Raw genomic sequence first — 19046 nt, 5'->3', positions numbered from 1 at the left:
TCTAATTTTTTCTTATTTTCTTTTCGTGGTTATAATTTTGCCGGTTGGCCTTCGGTAACTGGCTCCAGCGCCTCCACTTAAGGCACGTGCAATTCTGCTGCCTTTGCTTAATGGCCTCTTGTAGCGGTGCCACTAATGAACATAACTGAAACCTTGCCACACGTACAGAGTGCTCAGAGGATAGGTTATATATAATTAGTACATCTGTGCTTCATGTTTCAGAGTGCGCAATTTCTTCGGAGTCGCCCGGAATCTCTCACTCGTTTCTCTGCGTGCTTAAATATGCACATAAAAGTGAAGAAAAAGAAAACGAATGTCAAATGGAACTTGCAGCTACCGTCTTTCGCTTCTAATTGCCGATAACGAAGTACTTGCTTCGCGGCGCATATTTTTCGATGTCATTAGCTGCTTTGCCGCTGCTTTGATTTAAAATGTATGAAAAATGTCATACCGAAGTTGCGTGCAGCGCTACAAGAGCTCGGCAGAGCAATACATGAAGCACTACATCGGTATTTATTGTAGAAATACATCTCAGGATGATGCTATCACGTTCCTGAGGTTGTGAAGCTTGCAGTGTGCAATCAGTAACTGCCTTCGTGATCACTTTCGAGGGCCGTCTAAACAGCAGTCACAGTTACCAGCAGGAAAGCGCCAATTTAGTCCACTGCACAGATTAGTATTCATGACATAAATCGCAGAAAAAACTATTTTCCACTAAGAAAAGCTTTCTAAGAAATGCAACAGCGCTAACACATGCACCCACGGAACGAGAGAATATTTACGAGACACAACAGCTGGGGTGTCGTAAACCATCCATCGTTCTGTGGATGCATGTCTTAGCAGTGTTACATTTCTTAGATCCAGTTATTTTTCTGAGACTCAGAATGCACCAACTCGCCCAGAAAGAAGTTCTAATGAAGAACTTCCTTATAATCAATCATGAGCTGTGTCGGACATAGGACAAGCAATACTTTTATTAACATGATCAAAGTCATTCTTTTTATTTTATTTAACCCGACCAGTAATTTCAGGACTAGGTCTTTCGTTACTTTTAAATCTAAACACCAATACGCCTATATGGCATAAAGAGGCAGTAAGTCGTCTTCTAGAGTACTCCCTTGTATAAAAGGGAGTGCGTTAGAGGACACTTACTCCCTTTTTATTCCTTTCTGTTTAAAGTGTTGGGTATCTGACCTGAACTTGCATTCTATTCGCAACTATTCTTCTCCATCGTACGTCTACTAAAGAATTACTTGGGGGTTGCTTCCTGTGGAGGAAGGCAGCGAGCGGATTCATCGCCATGATGTACTCGTCTATCCTGCATATTTGCCCTATTAACATCTACAGACGTTGCTTAATGCCGCACGCTTAGTGACTATAGTCATCATGCCGCCGGAAGACCATACACGTGCTTGTCACCAGCGCCATGGGGATAGCAAGTTATGCTAACAGCGGAACGGCAGACAAGGCGGAAACGTCAAGCGAATTTGAAGAATAGTGATTGATTCCATGTCCTCCTTTCAAAAGCACTTTGGGAGAAATGGTAATGTCTGCTGTCCGCTCTACATAAATGCGCGCTGCTGTTGCCGTTATTGAAAATTCCAAGAAAAGCTCTTCTTTCAAGGGCCACGTTTCTCTGAGAAACGAGTGCTGACGTGGAAAAAGCACTTAGCGGAAGTGACGCTACGCCGACAGCTGTCTGCGGAAGGTTTATTTACCGGCAGAGAAGAGCCGTCGAAGAGTTCCTCTTCCTGAGCGCGATCAAACACTCACCGCGAACAAAGCGTACAGAGATGTCCAGGAGCGCCTTGCTTACTATTTGGTTCTTGCTCTTCGCGACATGGACAGAGTCAAAAGCCCGAGACGCAAAGGCGCCGTCGAATGCTGGCGGGTCTCCTGATCCGGGTAAAAGCAGGCTTAGTTCGCCGCAAGAAGCCGCATCAAAGGCTCAGGGGAGCGAGACGCCATCACCTGAAACCACAACCCTGGACAGTGGTAGCAGGGAATTGACTCCCTACGAAGATGACCCCAAACATCGGGAGCGACAGCATATGGAAGACGTGAGTATCGTATCGCACAGCCAACTGCGTTATTAGTGGGCGCAGCTTGCGATCTGAGCAACCAGACAAACAAGACATTATAGTCGCACACAACTCAGGAAAGAAGCGGCTTTTCCCCGTCAAAGCACCCCCTTCCAGCTAATGGCGTAGGAGGATTCTCATGAACCTGCTATCGCAACAATGCAAGGAGTGGGCGATGATGCAAGTGGATGGTCCCCTCCTTCCATAGTCAGGAATATATCCTCCTCCCTGCATTGTCACCCTAGCAAGGTCGTGAGAATCGGCCGACGCCATTGGCTGGAAGGGGGGTTCTTTGGACGAGGAAAAGCCACTTCGTTCTTGAGTTGTATCCGACTGTAGTAAATTTTCTGTTGACTATCTGAACCATGCTCCCAGCCAATTTAGCATGGAATAGAGCCTCTAATTCTTCTGCTTCATCGACACATTGCTCCAAGAGTGTTTTGTGCGGTATTTACGTAATTGTAGTATGCTACTGAGTCAGTAGCACACACGTGTTCAAAACTGAAGCTCTACAAAGCTCTCGCCCGTGCACGAGTCTTATAATTGGCCATGATGCAGCCTTATGCAATCAATCACGTGGTCTCGCATGAGGAGCACACGGTTAGCGATTAAGGAGTTCAAGTTTGTGAACCCTGTGTAAGGCTTTTCTTTTTTATTCAGTGCACTGCTCAGCGAAGCATGATTTATCTCATTGCTATTGATTTATCACGTCGAAGAACACGAAACGAAGTTTAGGTGGCTGCCTATAGTTACGCTATAATAAGACCGCTTTGCCTAGAATTTTAAGGCATGCTATGCTCCCTCATTGCGAGCGTACACTGAGTCGCCGTCTTTAGTATGAGACAATGCATTCAAGCGTTGTACGCTTGCCTGAGAGCGGTTCTTGAATTATATTTTCCGGATTTCTTTCCTTCCTCATTTCGTTCTCCTTCCTTGACCTCTTCCTTCTTTCTTTCCTTCCGTTATCCGTAGGCCATTTCCCTTTCATTCTTTTCATACTCCCATCCGTCTGCCTTTCCATATTTAATTTCCCCATTCCTTCCTTTTTTTCTATTCAATTTTCTTCTTCCTCCAATTTCCTTCCGAATCACTTCCCAAATTTTCTTTTCTTCCTATCTCTCCTTTCTTATTTTTTCCCAACTTTCCCCTTCATTCTTTTGCCATTTCCATATCACTTGACCACCCCTCCCTTCTTTTTCCTGCTGTCTTATCGTCTTCTGCAATTTCCTTATTCATCCCTTTCCCAATTTCCATTTCTTCCTCATATATTCCCCCAAACAATTCCCCAGTACGTTTTCTTCATGTCCTCCTCTTTTCCGTCTTATTTTCTCTATTTCGTTCCTTTCATCCTTCCTCTGTTCTCTCTTTCTTGCTTTATTCAAATAGTTCGATAGCGTATTCTACTGCAAAAGACAAGAAAAACTTATTGATTACGTTCATCCATACTCACCAGTTGTCGGCCATTATTGAATAAACAACGCATTCTTCAAACAAATTGCATGAGTTCTAACGCTATGCACTGATTTACAGCATGTCCTGCTGTCTTACACACCCTGCATATCTCTCTCCCAATGCAGTTCTTGAACATCGAGGAAAGAATATACGTGATCAAGCGCGACTTCACCTTAGGACGAGGCGAGACGTGCGAGTCGGCGCAGAGAGAGCATAAAATCAACGACAAGGACTACTTGTACACCCTGCGCGCGCGTCAGTACAAGATTGTCAACGACTTGTAAGTGATGAATTTCTATTCTACTCCTCTTTGGTTTTCCAGAAAAGGGTTGTAGCGCCGAAACAGACAACACACAGAAGGCTAGACGGGATAGGCGCAGCTTTCTGTGTGCTGTCTGTTTCGGCGCTACAACCCTTTTCTGGAAACATGCACCAACTAGCCCCCCCAACAAGTATTACTCTTTGGTTTTCATTTTTATGCGCTTAACCGCTTAACGTCACAAAAGCGGCTCCCACTGCAAATACGGAACACATAGAACAAGAACACACAACGAGCACTGCTCGTCGTGTGTTCTTGTTCTGTGTCCCGTCTGTGTTTTTTGCGCCTTTACTGGAAGGCAAACGTCTGCGCAAGGCTGTACTTATGCAGCGTATCCTTTCTTTCTCGTGCAGGATAGCTATGAAGGTCATCTTCACTGTCAGCAAGACTGGGATTCACAAGGAGTACAACGCTGTCAGGTACCAGCACGGCCTAGGTAATACTCTTTAAATAGACAAATGAATTAGTCGGGCGGTAAGTGAGTAAATCGATCAAAACATTATTGTTCCACTTAAGGAAAATTATACTCAGTATCCTGTATCGAACAGCGTGAACCCCGACAAGCACAAGAGACGAGGAAACAGACGAACACAGCGCTGTGTTCGTCTCCTTCCTCGTCTCTTGTGCTTGTTTCTGTTCAGGCTGTTCGATACAGGATGATTGACCAACTAGCCCGCAAAAACGTTCTATCGTACTCCATAGTTGGACGTTTTGGACCTCAAGCACATGTCATCGAAATCGATCGCATACATATATGCAATTAGCGGCGAGAAAGGGGCTCATGGGATGCTGAGCCAAATCTTTTCTAACAGCCGACTCAGAATCTCCAGTTCCTATATTGGACGCAATGGCCAGAGCCACCTGCCCTGCCAACCAATTGCAAGAAAGGTAGACGGATAGGGAAGGCGGGAAAGTTAGCCAGGGAAGGGCTACGGTTCGCTAAGCTTCACTAAGAGGAGGAAAATACGGGCGCAAAAGTGACGCAGCGCAGTCATTGAACACACATACTAATGCAGTCGCTGCTGTGACATTGCAGGAGTACAGGAAACTAAGGAATGGGCCGGGCAGCCTCAACAGCCTGATTACGTCCACTGCCGGGCAAAGGCATCTCCTACATATCCATTCCTAATTTCCTAGTGCGAGTTAAGATTAAACTATAACAAATAGCAGTGAGGTGCCCAGAAAGTCCGAATATTTCGGAACTCCCATTATCGCTCCCTTCAGGAGTGATTAAATTGGCACGAGACTGGAGACATTTTTCAACGTTGCCCCTCTCGCCTTCTCGCCGCTGCCTCCTGACATAAACCGTTAATATTCGCTGAGGGCAGAGCTTCAGGACACTTGCTGATGTTCTCTTTTGCATGCCAAACATGCCACGTGTCCAGGTAAGACTTCTTAAGCGGATATTTGATGCCCAACACTCAGGTTCGCTCAACCGCGTTCGAATGCGCGACACTCGGTTACGTGAGTTCCGTCACATACATAAAGGAGGGAAAAAAATAGTCAAGAAATGAAGAGTCAACGCGAAAACAGTCTCAGGACGATAAACACCAGGTGCAGTGCCCTGGAAGGCGACTCTGAACGCTTCGGCTTTCAGGTCACCTTCGAGTGAGCTACCGTGTTAAGCACCGAACATAATTCGCCAAGGGAACTTCACGGACAGTCGTGACACATCCGCGCGCTTAGAAGACAATCAGGACGCACTCTGGCGTCATACAAGGTTTCTATAACAGGGAGAGTTTATACGTTTTAGGACCGAATCGGTCCCTTCTTAATGGGCGAATAAATTGCGAGCAGGCAGGAGCCAGCCCTTATAAAAGTGCTCTATAGACAGTCTATAGACTTATTATAGACTGTGTTCCCTTTCTATTGATATTTATTCTTGTCTATTCATAGTCTATACATTCTATGGACAAAAGTCTACTAAAAGTGAATGACCATACATCTATGGACTGTCTATAAACTGTCTATAGGAGTTGTATTGCCTACAGACTATTCTCTAGGATTTGTATATAGACAGTGTACAGACGTTATATACAGGAGTCTATGGACCGTCTATAAACTGTCTAGAGAAATTTTGGTAAGGGATCAGACATACTTTTTGAAAGGCGCCGATGATGTTCACCCGGGTAAGGTGCGCAAGGCGAATGCAGATGCGTTGTCGCGATGTTCGGGTGCAAAAGTGGCGCCAAAGCCTTTACGTGTAAGCCGTAGAAAGCACGTATCGATTAAAACGAACTTGGGTTATGAAGCACATTCGACTAAAAACAAAAGAAATTCAATAATGACTTAATTTCCTTTGCAGACCAACCTAGAAGGGAACGCAAGCTCATGTACATCAGTCCCCAAAAGACTTGCGCTATCCTCGTTGAGGACCTGAGGAATGGCCACAAGGGCAAGTGACGTCACCTGTCTATTTAGTTTGGTTTTTATGGGGTTTAACGTCCCAAAGCGACTTAGGCTATGAGAGACGCCGTAGTGGAGGGCTCCGGAAATTTCGACCACCTGGGGTTCTTTAGCGTGCGCTGACATCGCACAGTACACGGGCCTCTAGAATTTCTCCTCCAAAGAAATTCTAGCCGCCGCGGCCGGGATCGAACCCGCGTCTTTCGGGTCAGCAGCCGAGCACCATAACCACTGAGCCACCGCGGCGGCACCTGTCTATTTAGCTAATCGCGGGAGCTTGAGATATGGCGATGGCCCGTGCTAGCTATATTTTCCGCTTCATATTCGAGCTGCACAGTTAAATATTCGTCAGTCTACCGTTTATCCCTTGTAGCCTATTTATTCAAGTAATTAACGCACTTTTACATGAAGAGTGCGCTAATTTGGGAGGGCGCTTACTACGTGGGCACAAATTTTCACTGTGTACACTTAAAATTTTATAAAATTTCAGTTACATGTATATAGACGTGCAACTAAGTACCGCAGGCTGACGGTGTCCGGTGAGGCATGTAAGCAAAGCGTGACGGTTAGAAACAGGATCTGAAACAGGCACGGGCATAAAACACAGTTGACAGTACTTTAATCTAAAGCGCTAAGATGGTGATACGCAAGCGCACTAGAATCATAGAAGAAAGAACGGACCCATGAACGCATACCCTCACTTGGGAGAATGACTGTAATTGACTCTGAAAATCGCCCATATTTAATAACTGTACCCTCTAAGATGAACCAATTCCTTCTTAGATAGGCTCGTTTTGCGCACTTACGCATAGTGAAGGCTTCAAATGCACGGCGTCTCCTATGGTAGCAAACTCCTTCAAGAGTGGACAAACGTGCTCAGGATGACCTAACATGGGGCAGCGGTCACCGCACTGCATTTCGAGCTTAAACGGACACTGAGGACAGCTCCGTACAGTTCTTGCTCCCAGTAAAAATTTATGGTCATTTCTCGACATGCAGACGTTTCTTGGGCAGCCAAATACGCATACTTATTCCCAAGAAAGTTTGATTTAAAAAGGCAACATTTTTTTTTTACTCGAAGAAACGATCCGCGGGTGCGATACCCTTATTTCATTTTTTTAACTTTTCAGTGAAAGTCTCTCTTTGGAATTAAGACGCAGTAATCCATCGATACAGGAAAACTTGAATTTATCCTTAGTGTTGCTTCTTAAATGTCCAGGAGATTTAATCTTCATGAATTTTCCGCCACAGGTTGTCAACTCGTCCAGCCGGAGTCAGCCATCGACAACGGGATACCCGAGGAGTGCGACAAGATCTACAAAGCAAGCTGCGGAAAGAAGACTGTCCAGGTGTACGAGCCTGTCTGCAGGAACCTTCCGGACGTGACGCCACGCCACAAGGAACTTTGAGCTGGCCCGCGACGAGGACGCCGTCGCAATGGTCGAGAGAGGGCGCTGGAGAACACGCGAGCTTCTTACCTGTGCGTACGGTCCCGGCGAAGGGAATCAGGAAGGTTGCTTCAAGAAACGTGGCAGCTGCAAATGTGGGGATCTGCGGCGCGTTTCAAAGCTCTGGATAGTGAGAAATATTGCTGCCTTCATTTTCAGAGCAAAGCGAGGGGTTCGCATATGCTACAGAACACAGATGGCATAAATCCTCCTCTGAAGCACATTGTGGCCTAAGTACCTTTGGCCGGGACTGTACGCACACTGTCACTACTCTAGATACCTACGTTGCTGCGTGCACGGTACGCTGTACAAGCAAGATCGGCCTTCCGGAAATACCAGGCAAAGACAAAATGCATTAACGTGTGCTCAAAACTATCGCTGATGAATAACATTGCCGTTGTCGCTAATACATAAAGCAGTACGTGTGCGTTTTGTTATCTCACTTACGGCGCAAGCCCAGGCTCTTAGCTTCTAGGCGAACATAATGGTCACGGTAGTAAAGGCGTCGTCTGGTATTCTGCAACAGACTAACCTTCTACAGGACATTGTAAATGTGCAACCACAATATCGGTTGTAACACCATGAATTATAAAGGCATGTCGTTTTCTTGGGAAAAAGGACCCGAAATATGGCCTAAGCAGCATCGCTACCATAATATACATAATGTAACGTATTTTCCGCCCCGAGATACGTAATGCACGTGTTACTGTAGGCAATACGATTCAAGGAATATGCTCACAATAAAATGGTTGCACCTGTTAAGCGTGTTTCTGTGCATAATGCGAATGGGCACACGTTATGGAAGACAAGCGCAATGACCTCAAACCAAACCATGCAAACAAGTGGTAGGTAGGTGGGGATTGGAAAGATCGTTTTTTTTTATTCTTCTGTTACGAAATAACGCAGTGAAGAACCGGTCCTTTGTACTGGAGACATCCATTATTCCCTTTATAAATATATTTCGCACCTAAGTGTACAGAGCCCCTGTTCAAGATGAGCAACTATGAGCAGCTGTTGACGTAACTCTGCTCGATTAAAATTTCCAACGCACGGCGAGAGTACAAATTGTAAACAGAAGCGCGGAGTGAGTTCACGTCCGAGACGGCTGGATTGAAAAAGAAGACTATGTTTTATGTCGCAGAATTTCCGTGTTTATATTAGGCCTAAACGCGTACTCGGCGCTCCTTGTAGTGTAGAGGCAAAGCGCACATAAATGCAACATCCATCACAAGAATAATTACAGCGCAGTGAATTCAGTCACTGAGGCGACAAGTCTGCTTCGTGTCACATATCGTCGTGTACCACATACATCATTTGATAAGGAGTATTGTACACATTCTCGCCAAGCATATCTCAGCGCGGAACTTTCATATTATTTCCCTACCGCCGCCATCTCAAGGCCTTATCAGCTGTTACTTGCTAAGCGGGACGACCCGACATCAATTTGAAACGAAAGTGATCAATCGAGACAGGTTCTTATACATTCGGGACTCTTCATGGCAGGTTAGGAGCGTTATCTTAAAGTCCTCAACCACCTTTAAAGAGGGTGCGGCTGAAAGCGGCTCTAATTTTGATCCTGACGGCTGTCTAGTACCCATCCTGTTATCGCCTCCAGCGAACTGCTTTTCTTTAATACACTGCAAGTTCGCCTCCCTCCCTCCATCAAAAAAAAAAAAGCCCTTCGCTCTTCAGTGCATCCTCGCGTCTTCTCGCCCGATTGCCTGCCCTGGTACTTCATAATATAATGTATCGTTCACTTCTATTCTATGTTCTGCAAGTTTAACACGCGGGCCGTTTTCTTGCTGCCCAGCTCTCTACTCCAGAACCCGCGTTCCTGCCAGCCGCAGAATAAAGGACAAACGAGAACTACCCCGCGGACACGTAGGAGCAACGTCCTCTGGCTGACAGACGCGATATATGTGATGTATCACCTCTCAGCGATAGCACGTCTCGCATGACAGCGATGTCGTGCACCGTTTCGCCGGGCTACACGATGCGGCTCGAAGAACATGCGATAGAAAATAAAAAAAAAGAAAAAAAACCAATCCTGCCTTTAGTGCGTTTCATTCAAAGAAAGGAGTATTCGCTCTCCCAGATACCGCCCTACACTCTCCTTCTACGGGAATGTACATCGAGAGAATAAAATAAAACAAAGAAGGAGCGCCCTGCAAAAGCGAGGCCGTAAGTGCCTTCGTTAGGGCCAGGTGCGGTTCTCTTCACGCGGTACACACCTATGTCGCGGCGAAAGAAGGCGGTCGTGACTCGGAAAGCTGGGTCGCCCGCAGCTCCCAGTCAGCCACGCCAACCGCGAAGACCGCAGAACGCTCGTGTCGAGCATTGGAGCCCTCGGGCAGAAAAACGACAGTGAAGGCGCCCAAGATCTTGATGAACTGAGTGTGTGCATAACGGCACCAAATACTTGAACGAAAAAAAGAGAGCACTCTCTCGGAGCCCTATTTCTATTCCCACTTTCCTTTTCTGCTGTACACTGCCCGCTGTCTCAAGAGCTTAGCCAACTTCACATCTGCTGAAGATGAAGCCAAAGTGCCAAAACCTTCCAAGATTTGACAGCCTGAAATGGGAGAGGCTGGTCTATTTCATGAATCAAGTACTGTGTGTGGAGGAGATGTCCCTTAGAAGAATAAGGGATGTAGCGGTTTCTACCCCGTCGCTTTCGATGGGGCTTTGGAAAAGGCGTAGGGCACAACGAATCCCTGAAATGTTCAACAGCGGCTGTTGATGTGGATATCCGCCACCTGCTATGGACGTATGCAGGGATGAAGCTCTCAAGGAGCAGACCACTAAACGAAGTTAAGCTTACGGTCACTAGGGACGAAGGTCGCACTATGTGGATTATCGAGAGGAATAGGAGAAGGAAACTCCTTAGGCTCACGCCGGCCACTAATTTGGGCGTTCGCCGCCTGCACTGTAAGTATGAAGAGAAATAGGACCTTAGGAAGAGGCAGCTAAACTAATTTGGACCCAGACCACTAGGGACAAAGGCCGCTTTATGTAGATGGCCGAGAACAATAGCCACCGGAACCTGCTTAATTTCACTGCACGCGCAGAAGTGGACGTTCGCCAGCTGCTGTGGAGGTGGACTGGGAGAAAGTTCGCAGTGAAGAGACTACTAAACAAATTTGGGCTCACAACCTACAGGGAGGAAGGCCCCACTTAGTAGATGAACGAGAAAAACTGCAGCCGGAATGTGCGTAGGTTTCTGCATGACAATAGCCACCGTGACTACTTACGTTAACTCCAGCATACGCCGAAATGCAGGACAAAAGATACTTTTGCATTTTTATTCTAATGCGACCAACTAGAAGTTGCCTCTGCACCCACATCCCGATCCCTCCTCCTAATTCCAGAACAGCGGCCGAGTCCTATCCCTCCTTTGCAATAGGCTTCATTCATTCATTCATTCATTCATTCATTCATTCATTCATTCATTCATTCATTCATTCATTCATTCATTCATTCATTCATTACAATGCGAATCAAAATTAAACTGTAGGTTTTGTTTATTTCTAGAGGTTTCTATTATAATTGCACCCCTACAACTTAACACCTTCTATAATGCCAAGCATTCACCTCGTACTAGGTCATAGGAGAAAACTGGAGACGAAGTGATGACGAACCGACGACGAACTGATCTGGTCAGAAATAAAGGACATAACGGAGAAATAAAAGATGCAGGTCGACATCTCTACTTGGCTACGTAGTTCAAAGGCGGCACCGTCGTAAGCCTACGCGAAGTGACAATAGGGGACAGTCTAGTTTCGAAGCGGACTTTCGAAACTGATACAATCAAGCAGCTTTCAGTTGTATAAGCTTAGGAGTGGCCCATTTCTGGCAAATGCGCTACAACAGTGGCTTTCAATTATGCACTGCAGAAGCCAGCTTGAAGCTTTATAGTTATTTCTGCTATCTATACAGAAACGATGGGACCATGGTGGCAATCTGTTCCACCGTTTATAAAGCTTTTTCAGTTTCGAAACTTCTCCTCCCGAAGCGGCCGCGTTTTGCGCCCGGCCTCTGAGATGGCGCTGCAGTCGAAGTTTGCGCCACGCTCGACGCTAGCTAGCCACGCCGCGGTTCAGCAACGTTTCTGAGGCTCCGTTTGTCGTGCTCATTTGCGTCGCGTTCTTTTGTTATCAAGTGATCCTGTCGTTATGAGTTGAGTGTTTGTGCACTACGCCTCAGCAGCTTTCGGTGTGTGGTCGGGTGCGGACGCTCATGGTGTGGACCCAGCCTGCAAGTAGCGTGGGCTGCCGAATGTTCTCGAGCGCCAAGTTTTGGATTTTTTCGCTGTCAGAGGGTAGGTGGTGTGCGTCATTTATGGTCTTTAGAGTGTGCTAGGACTGTCAACCAAATGCCAACGTGTTTTGTGCCGGGATGTTCCAGCGGGTACCGGCGCAACACGGAGAAAAGGCACTTCTTTTCTCCGCCAACCGATCCAAATCTCCTTGCAAAATGGTCGAGAGCGATACCCCGTGCAGACAAGGTGTTGGGGAAAACATGCAAAGTGTGCGACGCCCACTTCCAAGAAGGGGATATTCTGAAGTCATATAAGCATGTAATCAACGGAGAAGTGATTGAAATCGAGCGCGGTGTATGGTCTCTAAGGAGTGATGCAATTCCTACCATATTTCCTAATCTCCCGATGTACTTCTCCTCGAATCGTAAACGGCGAAAATCTCCGAAAAAGAGAGCAACCGTCTCAAGAGACGCAGTGGCAACGCAGAGCGACGCTGCAGAAGATATCGATATCGAGCGAGAGCAACCAGAGCCCGTGCAAGACAGCTGCTTGCATGTTAATGAGCTGGTGGAGAAGAGTGCTTCTTTGAGGTTACCTCGTCAGTGGAGATCGGCAGCTCTTGAAGATGAAAATGGGCGCCGATCACAGATTGTTTTTTACACGGCAGGATTGGAGGCAGATGTATATACAGTGCTCAAGAGTGTCGTAGTTCGCGAAGACATGAGTTATGTTGTATCTGCCCGCGGAAAACTGGTGCAGACGCTGCCCATGGATTTGGCAATCACTTCGTTAGCAGACGTAGAGGCAATTGTGCAGGTTGTACAAACTATGCAAGTCTGTCAAGGTTGCACCTCTAGCAGGGGAGGAACTGTATACCACAAGCAGTGCAGAGTTCTTACTGAGGCAGAAAAAGGAGTCTGTATAAAGTGTGCAAAAATGACGAAGGACCTCAAAAGAAGAAGTGGGCTGAAACCCAAGAAAAAGGTGTGCCTTGCAGAACCTGTTTTGAGGAAGAGGCTCATTCGTGCCGCTGCAGCTCGGGAGAAAAAGAAGAAAGAAATTAGCGAACTCAGTGAAAAACTGAAGAAAGCGTTTTCAACAAGTCTAGGTGAAGTGACACAGGACCTGCCAGAAGCACAAAAGATGGTCATACAGGCAGCCGTCATGCAACAAGCGGCCAAGTCGCCACGTGGGCACCGGTACACTACAGACTGGCTTATGATCTGTCTGCTTCTGAGGCTGACAAGCCCAAAGTGTTACAGAACTCTATCTGACATGAAGATTTTGCCCCTGCCAAGTGCCAACCGTCTTGTACAGCTACTGAAAGGTCTTCCATGTGGCTACGGCTTAAACAAATTTGCCCTTGGTAGCATAAAACTGCATATGGCAGGCAAGCCAGAACATTACACATATGGTTGTCTAATCATCGATGAAGTGAAACTCAGGGAAGGAACCGAGTTTAACAGGTCGTCCTACAAATTTGATGGCTTTGTAGATTACGGGGATATTACTAAAGTTGGCACAGAACAGCTGGCAGACCATGCACTGGTTGTTATGTTCAACCCAATGTTTGCGTCATGGGTCCAACCCATAGCAACTTTTGCAGCTAAGGGTGCAGCGCCAGGATGGGTCTTGGCAAAGGTGGTAATGAGCTCAGTGCTACAATTGCATGAACATGGTGCTCGCGTACTGGCAGTGATAAGCGATGGTGCCGGAAATAACAAATCGATGTGGACACACCTCGGCATCAGCGGAAAGGTGGAGCACCCACAGTGCAAGATTGAACATCCCTGCCTTCCAGAGGGAACATTCCTCCACTTCATTTGTGACGTGCCACATATCGTGAAATGCATCCGGAATCATATGATGAAGCACAAATATGGTCAGGCAAGTTAAATAATTCCTTGGATATGCATGTCTCTTGAGTGATGACGCTGTGTAACAGAGACTTGTTCACCTATGTTTAATTACTGCATATAACGAAATGGTGTAAAATAATTTGTTGCAGGTAGGTGAATACCAAGCAAATTTCCAGCACTATGAACGTCTTTTTGAGGCGGAAAAAAAGGCCGCTATAAAAGTGGTTCCTAAGTTGACTGAGCACCATGTCAAGCCACAGAAGCTCCAGACCATGAACGTTCGTCTGGCGACTCAGGTAAAGTTGGCCATTCAGTCATTGTAAACATTGTAAGCAGTTGGTGCCATAAAACTGCATGCTTATACATTACATCTGTGCTTGTCAGCGCCCAGGCATTTTCAAAACTAATTTGCCATCATGTTTTTCCAAGCTTTACAAATTTCTTTTACTCATTTTCGCTTGCAGCTCTTCAGCCGAAGTGTGTCGATTGGCCTGAAGGTCTACAGACAAATGATGGTACCTGGCTTCGCCGACAGTTTTGGAACGGAACAGTTCACGATGCTACTAAATGACCTCTTTGACATTCTGAACTCCAAGGTTCCTGCAGCTGGAATACGAAAGGGATCTCCAAAAATTAAGGTGCCAGAATTGTTTTATGTCGCCTTTTTACTGTGGGGAAAGAACCGAGACTTAAAAATTTGCACTCACACCAATTTTCTCGAAACACTGTTTTCTGTTTTCATTTATATGTTTTCAGTTTTTGGACGACTTCTTGACAATGTTGAACGAGACGGAATCTATTCCTAATGTCAAGCTGTTCGCATCTAGGCAGACTATCGAGTCCCTACGTGTAACACTGATGTCTGTGCTGTCACTTGTGGAGTTCCTGTTCAACCAAGGCGTGAGCTACATTCTGACAGCAAGCCTGAACCAGGATCCACTCGAGGTAACCGTATCCCTTCCATCGTGTTTCCTCTTTCAGCTCCTCATAATCACAGTTGTTAAGCTCAAATTTCTTGCTTTGCAGCGATTCTTTGGGCTCGTGAGGTCCTTCGGAGGAGACGAAGACCATCCAACCGTCACCAAATTCAGCCAGCTTTTCAGACTACTGTCCCTTTACACACCTGTTAAGCTTGCCACAAAAGGGAACTGTGAAGCAGGGGATGAACGAGTTCTGCTGAGCACATTTGAGAGCCTTGGAGAGAAGCGGCGTGAAGCACTACTACAAAAGAGAAAAGTTAAAGATGAAATCTTCCAGCGACTCACATCACTGCCTTCGAGGGGGCTGTCAGCCCCATTTGACGATGACGTGCACAGTGTTTCAAGTCCAGAAAAAGCGGCATTGTACTATTTAGCGGGATACGTGGCCCAGAAAATGATGAAGGTGACCTCCTGCATGGAGTGCAAAAGCGATACAATGGCTTCACAAGACTCTCTACCGCCTGAAGCTATGCTTGTGATTGAACGAGAGTTTGTGACTGGCAGCCTTGTTTGTCCTTCAAGGAAACTGTTTGCATGCGTGAAAAGCATAGAAGAGACCATTGAGCAAACATCAAAAAAAGAAGCCTTTGGGGACCTTTTCTGGAATGTTTTAGATGCCCTTGCGAAGAGAGGAACTAACTGTATCGGTTGCCCAGAGCATAGCTGTGATTTTACAGCACAGATTGTACACTTCTATTTGGTCACACGAATGCACTTTTTTTCCCGGAAGAAGAGCCAAGAGAACGACAGTGCCAATAGAGCTCGGAGGGAACGTAAAAAAGCAAAGCTTGTGTAAATAATGACCGAAGTGAAAAGGAAGACGCCTGAAAGTGTGTGAAGAGTTTTAATAAACTGTAATTCGCTGATGCAACTCCACTAAAGACGTGTGTGTGATTTTTTTTATTCTATAAGTACTAAAGACGTGTGTGTGATTTTTTTTCATTCTATAAGTACTAAAGACGTGTGGTTGATTTTTTTTATTCTATAAGTATTCACCAGAGGCAGCAGAAAAATGTCAGCATGATATTTATCGGGCAGCTCTCTATATGTGCCTTGAAAACTAATAAGTCGCTTTATGGAACCTCTCGAGACTAGTCTGGAGGGTTCTTCTAATCTTTAATAAAATCGGGGCAGACGTTCAGGCTTTCTTGTCTGGCTGACTTTCGCATTTGGAAAGCAAGAGTAAAAATTACTCGCGACCAATGGGATTGATACAGAAGGGTAAGGTCACCGTTCAAGCGCAATGCGATGGAAACGCCGCATTCTACAGACGCACGAAAGCAACTATTCTGCCCGAAGCGAAACGTAATCACTGATGCCCATCTTTTTCTAAAGCACTGGTCGCTTCTACGCACACGTAGTTTAACTATTTAAAGTTACGAAGCGCAGATAATGACGCCACGAAGCGTGAGAAATGTCTTCGGTTAAGCGCCGTGAGGGAGGACAGCGGAACGGTACGCGTCTGTAGCAGACGACGCACTTCCTTGGCGCAAACTTCGACAGCAGCGCCGCGGTGGCGGGCGCGGCGGCGGGCCGCATGCTCCCTGTTGGCGCGGCGAGGAGATGCGGAACTGACAATAGGGGACAGTCTAGTTTCGAAGCGGACTTTCGAAACTGATACAATCAAGCAGCTTTCAGTTGTATAAGCTTAGGAGTGGCCCATTTCTGGCAAATGCGCTACAACAGTGGCTTTCAATTATGCACTGCAGAAGCCAGCTTGAAGCTTTATAGTTATTTCTGCTATCTATACAGAAACGATGGGACCATGGTGGCAATCTGTTCCAGAGAACCAACTTCAGTTCTTTGAAAAAAATCTGTGTTCAAACAAATAAAATTCAAGAAGCTGCAAGATAGGATAGCAAGCACTTGAAAGGCACAGGAAAGTTCTGCATAATTTTTTCAAGCATCGCTATAATGGGCAGCTTCCTGGAAAGCAGCGCCTCTTGCAAAGATGATTGAATGCAAATCGGCAGATACTTAGCTTTCCCCGCTTAAGCATTCACGTTTAATGAGTCTGAATTACATTAAATACATTTCCAAAACGCAAGCAAGCAGACTTTAGCGCGACATTAATGATCGAGAAAGCCTCTGACATTATACAAGAGTTTTGTTGTATTTTGCTTTATTGATGCGCCCAGTTGGAAATATTCATATCCCTTACGTAGACCTCAAAGCTCTCGACAATACACGATGACACAATGTGCGACGCCTCGAAGACAGCGGAACAAGGTGGTCATCGTACCACTGCTTCTTTCTGGCAGAATCAAATAAAAGTAATTTGATGACAAAGTGAGCGTGTTGACAACAGATTGCAAGCAGATTCACGCCGTCACCAGGACCTTCAGTTTTATCTTTCAGTGGTTAATTCGCATCACATGAGCCGATATCATTAGATGTACACGAATAATAAGGTGACGCCAAAGCTTAAATTAATATATGGCATAGAAATACACGCTAAATGAACCATAACAAGGCTTGAAAGTGCAAAGCAGCTACTCAGCGCAAGAAGAATATTTATAGGATGTTGTCAAGCTAGGTTAGTTTTGAAAGTTGAACAATGCTAATCAGGCAAAGCTTTAACGGCTCCAACTCTCCCCACGCATAATATAATGAATGAAGGGCGGGGGGGGGGGGGGGGGGCTGCTGAAGGAAAGATTGAATGTCCTTCCGAGTAAGGGACACCACGCCTTATACAAAGCACATTATGATGGGAAGGAAGGCAAGATAGAATAAAAAGGTGGGTATTAATGACAAAAAAATTCAGAAGCCACTTTGGCTCTCTAAAGTGCTGCAAGGCGAAAGCCTTTCCTGGCGCACTGTTTGGCACTGACTGCGAGACTGTTTGTGCTGTACTAGTGCTTTATTTGACTACACGCTTTGACTACACATTACAACTGCACACTTTGGCTGCCGACTTTGACTGCTTCTCTAGCACGACTCTCCGTCTGCCTCGATGAGTTCGGTTGTATCCATGGCTCTGTTCGCAGTAATGAGGTATGTACTAGGGTTACCCAAGGACTCCTACGCCCCCTCTCGGAGCGGAAGAGAACTATTTTATTAGTTGTCGTCTGCTCCAAAAGGGGGCGTCAGGCATCCGTGGGTGACCTCGTTACTTCGAATCTGAGCACTATGACGTCCTAACCATTTCGGCCAGCCGAAAAGCGTGACACCTCTGTTGACAACCTTCTGTCAACAACGATGAGGAATTAAAGGCTTTCACCGTAATAGCAAGCAGGATGTTCAAGGGTACGTGGCTTTATATACTTTATTCTTTCCTGTCTTGGTTACTGCGCGCTACAACACCTGACAGGTGCTGCAGAGCGGTAACGAAGGTAAGAAACCAAATGGCCTCTGTGTTAGCACTGCTTGAAATTCTATCTCTTTGCGGCCGCCAACCCGTCAAGCACGAATCAGACAAACCTAGAAAGTGGACCTGTCATTACTCTGAAGGGCGCGCAACGTAGCAGGGTCACTAGGTACTGTAAGCGGACAAAGGTGGTATGTTTTTTCAGAAAGGGTATCAGTACAGAGGCGACACTTTTTCCGAGCCCATCAATGAGAACCCAGTTTCTCGTTGTGCGCTAATTAACCACTACAGCTCAACGCAGGATACATGCTACAGCACGGGTATGCTCACTCATGCCTGCGCTTCAATGATGAAGTGCCTGTACTTCCAAATAATGCATGAAGCACAGTTTTAGAGGTGGGAAAGTAGTGTCAGTAAGCCGACTTCAAGGATGCCAGGCAGGAGGGGGGGGGGGGGGTGGTTTAACAGACACATGATTGAAAGAAAAAATTTATTTTGAACAGCCCGCTTCTTGCAAAACCGGATTTACATGACGACTGCATACACGGAATCTTGCAAGTTTTATATAGCGGGAAAATGAGGTTCAGTGTTTAGCAGAATTATCATGAACCGTGAACAATTCTTGCTTCGGAAGGAGCAGAGCACTGCGAAAGCCTGCAGCACCCCTTCATTTTTTGGTAGCACCGCCACAGTCTCTTCATTTCTATTCCAGCCACATCGCTCGCTTTGCGACGAGAACATTTTGGGCATTTCGTTTAGTCGATTTTTCTCTCGTGATAGGGTGCTCTTTCCCTCTCACTGCAAGTGCAGATCCATTGAGCAGGCATGAAGGCAAATGGATAGCGTAAGTAATGGCTGTAAGAGAGGGCTTCATAAGTCGAAAGCGGCTAATCTAGCTGGCATCGAAATCGAGAATGGGTTAGCACGTTGCACAGT

The 19046-nt window shown here is 46.1% G+C and overlaps 3 protein-coding genes across 6 annotated transcripts in view; 2 read left to right on the top strand and 1 right to left on the bottom strand.

Moving 5' to 3' along the window:
* Positions 1-19046, bottom strand: part of inaE (inactivation no afterpotential E) — a 210121-nt gene that overhangs the window by 118330 nt on the left and 72745 nt on the right. The gene's annotated exons all lie outside the window — the stretch shown is intronic.
* Positions 1521-8468, top strand: LOC149329124 (uncharacterized). Its single transcript, XM_089560121.1, has 5 exons — positions 1521-2060; positions 3659-3813; positions 4206-4288; positions 6158-6247; positions 7510-8468. The coding sequence occupies exons 1-5, from the start codon at positions 1794-1796 to the stop codon at positions 7665-7667; spliced, it is 753 nt and encodes a 250-aa protein (XP_089416247.1). The 5' UTR covers positions 1521-1793; the 3' UTR covers positions 7668-8468.
* On the top strand, positions 11394-13943 carry LOC149329123 (uncharacterized). The gene has a single exon (XM_089560120.1). It carries the CDS (start codon positions 12079-12081, stop codon positions 13858-13860), a length of 1782 nt encoding a protein of 593 aa, XP_089416246.1. The 5' UTR covers positions 11394-12078; the 3' UTR covers positions 13861-13943.

The sequence above is a fragment of the Amblyomma mixtum genome, chromosome 9 (genome assembly GCF_055824585.1).
Source record: "Amblyomma mixtum isolate Tamu chromosome 9, ASM5582458v1, whole genome shotgun sequence".
NCBI classification, from domain to species: domain Eukaryota; kingdom Metazoa; phylum Arthropoda; class Arachnida; order Ixodida; family Ixodidae; genus Amblyomma; species Amblyomma mixtum.
The sequence above is the reverse complement of the archived record's forward strand: the minus strand, read 5'-3'. Positions and strand labels throughout refer to the sequence as shown.